The 7,381-nt window shown below is 55.0% G+C and overlaps 1 protein-coding gene across 7 annotated transcripts in view; it reads right to left on the reverse strand.

Annotated features, from left to right (window-relative positions):
* PCNT (pericentrin) overlaps positions 1-7,381 on the reverse strand; it is a 125,768-nt gene that overhangs the window by 44,713 nt on the left and 73,674 nt on the right. For 5 of the 7 annotated variants that reach the window (XM_035029990.1, XM_035029993.1, XM_035029992.1 and 2 more), the window contains exons 21-25: positions 5,805-5,837; positions 4,182-4,411; positions 2,964-3,080; positions 2,842-2,862; positions 1,948-2,154 (exon numbers count right to left, since the gene is read on the reverse strand). In XM_035029990.1, coding sequence (XP_034885881.1) covers positions 1,948-2,154; positions 2,842-2,862; positions 2,964-3,080; positions 4,182-4,411; positions 5,805-5,837 — 608 coding nt within the window. The remainder of the gene's footprint in view (positions 1-1,947; positions 2,155-2,841; positions 2,863-2,963; positions 3,081-4,181; positions 4,412-5,804; positions 5,838-7,381) is intronic. The other 2 variants (XM_035029989.1, XM_035029991.1) reach the window with 2 other exon arrangements.

Below are 7,381 nucleotides of genomic sequence, written 5' to 3' on the forward strand. Positions count from 1 at the left end.
AGGAGGGATGGAGGGAGCAGAGGTGAAGGCAGGAGGAATGGAGGGAGCAGAGGTGGAGACAGGAGGAATGGAGGAGTGGAGGGATGGAGGGAGCAGAGGAAGAGGGATGGAGGGAGCATAAGTGGAGGGAGGAGGGATGGAGGGAGCAGAGGTGGAGGGAGGAGGGATGGAGGGAGCATAAGTGGAGGGAGGAGGGATGGAGGGAGCAGAGGTGGAGGGAGGAGGGATGGAGGGAGCAGATGTGGAGGGAGGAGGGATGGAGGGAGATGTGGAGAGAGGAGGGATGGAGGAAGCAGAGGTGGAGGCAGGAGGGATAGAGGAGTGGAGGGATGGAGGGAGCAGAGATGGAGGGAGGAGGGATGGAGGGAGCAGATGTGGAGGGAGCAGAGGTGGAGGCAGGAGGGATGGAGGGAGGAAGGAAGGGGAAACAGGGAAGAGGATGGAGGGAGCAGGGAAGGCTGCGGGGGGCACCGATGCACGCAGCAGCCCTGCACTGAGCTGCGCACCCGAGCCAGAACAGGAAGTGGCTAGAGCAGGGGCAGGGCGCCCCTGTTGTGCTGGGTGTCCCTCCCGAGACCGTGCTGGTCCTCCAGAAGAGCCCTGACTTCAGTTAACTGTCCCTGTCCGCATGTTCAAGAATCAAACTCTCCTCTTGGAAGCCAGTCTTGTCTTAGGGCCAAAACTGATCGTAAAGGAAGGGTCTCCCGACCCTCACTTTTCAAGTACCCCTTTAACCTCCCGTGACGTGGAAGACACGAAAATCAGAGAAGTTCCATTCCTAGGCCAAACGGCTGGAGGGCACAGTGACTGGACTGGCCACACCGCCGGCCGCCCAGAGCAGCCAGAGGACCTCCGGTTTGAACTTCAGACACCAACAACATCATCAGTATACCATCGAGGCACGATCCTAACGACAGTATGAAAAACTGTCCCTGGAGAGTGTTTTTACTGGGAAGTTGACATACTTTCTAAATTCAAAAATTAAAATATTTATAACTAGCTCTAGGTTAATATTTAACAAAGTTCTTCTAAACCTAAAATCCTGACTTTAAGAAATTACCACGGACAAATTCAGACTCCTTAAGAGAAAGAAGTGCCATCAAAGGGATAAAACATGCTACTTTCCGAGATGACTAAGAGGTTCCTAAGATGAAATAACTACTTGGTCAGACTCCTGGCTCAGTGCTCCTAGAAGCCCCGGTAGTCCCTGAGTGAGGACTGTGACAGTGTCTGATGGCCACACCTGACTTTGCCTTGGAGGTCACTCGTGGACAAGCCGTGGGATTAGGGCTGGTCTGTCAGCTCCCTCGCCACCTCCTGACCTCCGGGGAGTGAAGCCTCCATGAAAACCCCCAAGGACTGGGGTTCAGGGAGCTCCCAGCTTGGGGAACCCGTGGAGGTGGCGCGCCTGGAGGGGGCACGGAAGTCCCACCACCCTCCCCCTGTGCCCTGCCCTCTGCCTCTCCCATCTGGCTGTTCCTGAGTTCCATCCTTTTCTAATGAGCTGGCCATCTGGCATGTAAACGGTTTCTCTGAGACCTGTGAGCCGCTCTAGCAAATCAACCGAACCGGAGGAGGTCACGGGAACCTCGACTGATACAACAGGACTTGTGAATGACCCCTGAAGGGACTGAGCCCCTTGCCCATGGGGTCTGAGGCCATCTCCAGGTGGACGGTGCGTGAACAGAGTCACAAGGCCCCCCGCCGGGGTCTGCAGGCGTGTGGGGAGCCTCCGCAGCCGCCTGGTGACCAGAAGAAGGGTTGGAAGTGAAGCAAAGTGTGTGCAGCTGGGGCCAGGCAGCACAGGAGATGCGAGGGGACGCTCCCCTTAGAGGAAATAAAGCAGGGGTCGGGGTGGATGCCAGCAGAGTGCAGGCACAGCAGCCCCGCCAGGAGGGCTCAGCCCCGCCAGCCCCACGGAGCCCCCAGCAAAGCACAGGCGGCTACCTGCTGCAACGCTTTCACAGTGTCCCTCTGCTTCTCCAGCTCCTCCCGCAGCTGGGCCACCTCTCTTCTGCAGCTGACATTTGTCTCCTCCAGACGTTTGATTTCCTCTTCCTGGATTAACATTTGTCTGTCCGCCAACTCTTTCTTTATAACCAACTCATTAAACCCATCTGATTTCTCTCTCAACTGTTCTTGTAACAATTCAACCTAAGACAACAGAAACGCTTGAGAAATACAATAGTGAAAACAGTGATCTTCCAAGAAAGCACACGCCACGGCTGAGCGAACACCGACCCCTGGCGAGCTTGTCCACGGGGAGGCGGCACCAGGAGCCGAGTGAGAGATCGTGGTGAGACTGTGATGCAGGCATTCTCTCAGAAGAGATGCAGAAAAACACGAATGCAAGATGTATTAATAAAATAAAGTTAATTTTGTCAGTAGAAAAGCTACTGGGCAATGAAAGAGAAAAGAGCTAGGCATGGTGGCACCCCGGGCGGGGTCCAGAGTCTGGCCAGGTGAAGGTCAGTCCCAGACGGGCTCATACTGCTTGGTCCGCTTGTGTAACTGTCCAGCAAGAGGACAGGTGTGTGGGTGGGAGGGGACCCCATGTGGTGCTGTGGGCTCCACCCCTGTGGGAGTCACCCTGGGGACCTGGGTGAAGGGTGCACGGGACGTCTGTCTGACTGTTTACGCCTGAAAATGAATCCACAATCATCTCAAACTAGGCTCAATGTTTGAAAAGAAGAAGCAAATCCACACAGCCAAGCCAGGCAGGTCTGGCTCCAAGCAGAAAGAAGCAGGAAAAACAAGCAAGAAACAGGCCCTCATGCAACAGCCCTCCCATCGGTGGTGCGGCGGGGCACGCCCACCATGCAGACCCATGACATGCCGTACCTGCTCATACAGCGGCTCCTGCTGTCGTTTTCATGTACATGGAAAGAAAAAATCATTCAAAAGGTTAAGCCGGCCTACAGAACAGCTGCCAGACAGATACTGGCCGGGGCGCGCTTACTTACATCGCTGACGCAGGGGCCCCGGGGCCGTGGCCGAGCCGCCTGTCGGAGCTGCTCCTCCAGCCTCTGGATCTCCCGCTGGAACTCTTCCCGCTCGTGTTCCCTGTCAACAGCCTGCTCCTGTCGAGAGAGAGGCAGTTGGCTTGGACATCTCAGAAGTGCTGGCGGGACACAGCACTCACTTCACTTCTCCCTCCGCAGGGAAGGGGGAAGGCATGAGGTTGGGAGAGGAGACCACCTGCTCAGACGCTGACTGCCCAGCAGGCCTCTCACACTGCAGCCAGCCCTGCTCTTTCATACGTGTGTTCACTAGCCAGGAAATGGGCTCCCAGTCACAGGCACTCTGTGAACGGAGCTAAATGAAGGGCTGACCCTGCAGGTGCAATGAAAGGGAACTTGCGGAACGTGGACAAAAAGAACAGCCACGGGGGGGTGCCTGTGAAACGTGGACAGAAAGAACAGCCATGGGGGGGAGCTTGAGGAATGTGGACAGAAAGAATAGCCACGGGGGGGCACTTGTGGAATGTGGACAGAAAGAACAGCCACGGGGTGCCTGGGGAACGTGGACAGAAAGAACAGCCACAGGGAGAGGAGCCTGGGGAACGTGGACAGAAAGAACAGCCACGGGGCAGGGGGGAGCCTGGGGAACGTGGACAGAAAGAACAGCCACGGGGGGAGGAGCCTGGGGAACAAGGACAGAAAGAACAGCCACGGTGAGGGGGAGCGTGGACAGAAAGAACAGCCACGGGGTGCCTGGGTGGCTCAGTCAGTGAGGCGTCTGCCTTCGGCTCAAGTCATGATCCCAGGGTCCTGGGGTTGGGCCCCATGTCGGGATCCCTGCTCAGAGGGGACCCTGCTTCTCCCTCTCACTCCTCCCCCTGCTTGTGCTCTCTCTCGCTCTCAAATAAATAAATAAAATCAGAAAGAAAGAAAGAGAAAGAGAGAAGGAGAGAGAGAGAAGGAACAAAAGAACGAAAGAAAGACCAGACGGCTCGGGCCTGACTGGGGGGGAGTGCTGGGCATGCAGGGCCTGCAATGTGGGCTGTCGGAGGGCCCTCCAGGCCACACACAGGAACATGTCGACAACCCCCAAGACGTGCACAGAGAGGCAAAGGGACCACAACAAGCTGGCTGTGAATCAGCCCTAACGCTGTGTCACGGGAGCTCACGCTACGAAGATGACTTCCAGGGACGCAAATAAAATGCAGTCGAGACGCTTACGTCCATGAACTGGCGCTGGTTCCTCAAGTGCTTGTCCAGAGCCACCATCTGCTGCTTCAGCGAAGAGAGTTCCTCAGCCTGCTTGGCACACGCTTCATGCCGGGACAGCTGTTCCTCCAGCTCAGCCTCGAAAACCTTCATCTGGGAAAGCAGAGCAGCACGGTCTCTCTCGGACTGCTTCCTGGCCTCCGACTGCTCCTGGGTTAGACATTCCACTTCCCTACGGAGAGCTAAAGATACAAAGGAAACAGGGAGAAGAGCCCCATGGATCAGGGAGGGTATTGGGCTAAAGCAGAGGCATGAAACATGCACGGCAGGTGCCCCACACGACAGGGCCCTCCGGGGAAAGAGCACACACGTCCGGCCTCCCTGGCAGCCCCAGCCCAAAGCCTGGCCGGGGGCAGGGGCGCAGCATTTCCCTGCGGAAACAAGGTGACACCTCCGGGGAGGAACATGCACTTGCAAGCCAGTGTGAGCCTGTGTCCTGTCAGACACGAAGCCCACCCCCCTAACAGCCAGCGTTTAGCCAAATACCCACTGAAAATAAAGTCAGGTACTTCAGAAGAAAAAAATATATATATACATCTTTTAAATTAAGATTGGCTGAAATAAAAAACTTTAAAGCCCGAGAAGACTGTATCGTGGTATTTCCAAATGACACATCAGTTAATTTCCTAGGAATTACGACGTTACATATATTCTCCAGTGTGGAAAAAACATATAACTTAAAACTTCCATCAGAGAGAACACGAGCCTCGATGTATAATGTGCTCCCTCCTTGTGCACCCAGGGCTGTGACAGCGTCTTGGAGGAAAAGGGTCCAGCCATCAGTATGTCAAAAGCCAATCTAAAATTAACTGGATGATAAGGCCATAACCCAAGTGGAAACTGTAAATTCATAAGCATCTATAATAAAAGGAGGCTTGCCTCTGATGAACCCTCAAGTGCTCAAACTATCTGCAAACTATCTGCAAGTGCTCAAACTATCTGCAAACTGAAATTTTAATTTCTTGTTTTGTTTTACAAAAATCTGTCAGTTTTTTATGCCAAACAAATAGAACGTTCCCAATCAATTCTCATGCTAGTAAGTCAGCACCTAGGGTAAATTGCCTTAAACATGCAGTTAGAACAAGGTCATTCCCACCCCTGGAGCCAGCCGGACAGCACCATCCTCAGGGCCACATGCTGGATGAAGGGCATCCACCACAGCACACGTGGCCCCATGCAGGTGGCACTGAGGGGAAGGTGTCATGTGGCAATTCAGGCCACGCTGCGGGCCACCTACGAAGTCGGAGTGGCCCAGGAGCTCCATTCAGGGTCCCTGAGCCCCTCCCTCAAGACTTCCGGGGCCCCCAGAGCTGGCCCCCAGCCCAGGACAGCGCATCTACCACCAGACGTGGATCCCTGCACAGCTGCACAGGCCGTAGCTCGGTAACCACAGAGCATCACTGGACAAAGGCTTGTGCATGTTCATGTATCAAATCAGAAGGTTAAAGCTGGTGTTTTTGTTAACAGTTTGCCACAAAAGCCTTGAAGTATTTTTCCTCTTTAGTAAAAAACTGGGGCAATCTGGTGCAGACATCGCTCATCTAACATAGCAATCACTGGACTGAGTTTACAAACCTGAGTCCTCGTGTGCTATGGGAACAGGAGTGCCTATGAATGAAAACACAGCATTTTCAGACGTGGAGACAGAAAGTTAGTCAGCGGGCTTCCAGGGCACGTCTGTGGTCCTGGACAGTCTCGAACATCCACGCTTTTCCATAACGCCACCCCGATGGTCTGAACATCTGTGTCCCCCCAACATCCGTACATTGAGCCTCACAAATGGGATCTGAGCCTTCCCAGAGGCCCCAGAGAGCGCCTGGCCCCTTCTGCATGTGAGCACACAGCCAAGAGGCTGGCGCTCATCAGAGAGCAGCGTGCCAGCGCCTTTATCGTGGACTTGCACCTCCAGGACGGAGGGCACAAGTGTCCATTGGTTGTACCGATCTGCACTATTCTGTGAGGGCAGCCCAGGCAGACTAGTTGCCTTTGGGTTGCAGCAGTCCTGGATGCCAAAGGATATGGCACTGACTTTTAAAGGAGACAAAAACCCCACACGGGATAGAAGGCACTGCCCTGAAAACAGCCATGAAACATGCCACACACCTGCAAACAGGTGAGGCAGAGCTGAATTTCCCCACAAGGTGCAAGGACTTCCAAAAGCTCTTAGAAAGTTGGTCAACACTCACGAGGACCCCAGGCAGAATCAGGGCCACACCCTGGACCGTAGCTGGGGAAGCCCGTGGTCAGGACAGGTTAGGAGGTGCTGTGCAGATGGGCAGCATTGTATTGGTTTATTTTTAGAGATTTACTTATTTGAGAGAGATGGGGAGAGAGAGAGTGTGCACACATGCGTGTGAATGTGAGCAGGGGGAGTGGCAGAGGGAGAGAAGCAGACTCCGTGCTGAGCATGGAGCCCAATGCAGAGCTCGATCTCACCATCCTGAGAGCATGACCTGAGCCGAAACCAAGAGTCTGATGCCTACGCGACTGAGCCACCAGGCGCCCTGGACAGAATTTTAAACAACTTAAGCATGCGTGAGTCCTGAAATGGAAGTACAGAATTGTGTGGATGGGTGAAGGGAAAGGAAGAGAGGTCAGAGAAGGAATTCAGCCGGAGCAAACAATGTAAGAAAAAAGCCAACCAGGGAGCCCAGAGGACCCCAGAGGGGTGACAAAGGGAAGCAGCAAAGACTGGCCTCACTCTCACTTCTGCCAAGGAGTGCCAGGGCTCTGGGCGCAGGGGCAACCAGAGATGCAGAAGGGCAGCTGTGTCCACAGCCTTGGGAAGACACGCAGGAGGAGCCAGGCCCAGGCACGGCGGAGCCGCTGGGGATGCACCTCACAGAGGTAGGGCCACTCAGACGAGGCTGCTCCCCAGCTCTGGGCTATGCGGCTGCTCAGCGGCTCAGGCCCCAGCTCTAGAGTCCCGACACCCGGGAAGTACGTACGTTTACAGGGGTAAACTCAGTGGATGGGTGTGGGTCTGGCCACCCCACAGACCCTCAGGCTGGGGCAGTAACAGCTGAGAATGAGCGGAAGGGACCCTGCACAAGGCACAGAATCCACAGAGCACACGTGCGCTTGCTCACCCCCACACACATGCCTGCCCACACTCACGTGCTCACTCTCACACAGGTGCACGCCCACACTCA

The sequence above is a fragment of the Mirounga leonina genome, unplaced genomic scaffold (genome assembly GCF_011800145.1).
Source record: "Mirounga leonina isolate KUSES-001 unplaced genomic scaffold, KU_Mleo_1.0 Mir_353, whole genome shotgun sequence".
NCBI classification, from domain to species: Eukaryota; Metazoa; Chordata; class Mammalia; order Carnivora; family Phocidae; genus Mirounga; species Mirounga leonina.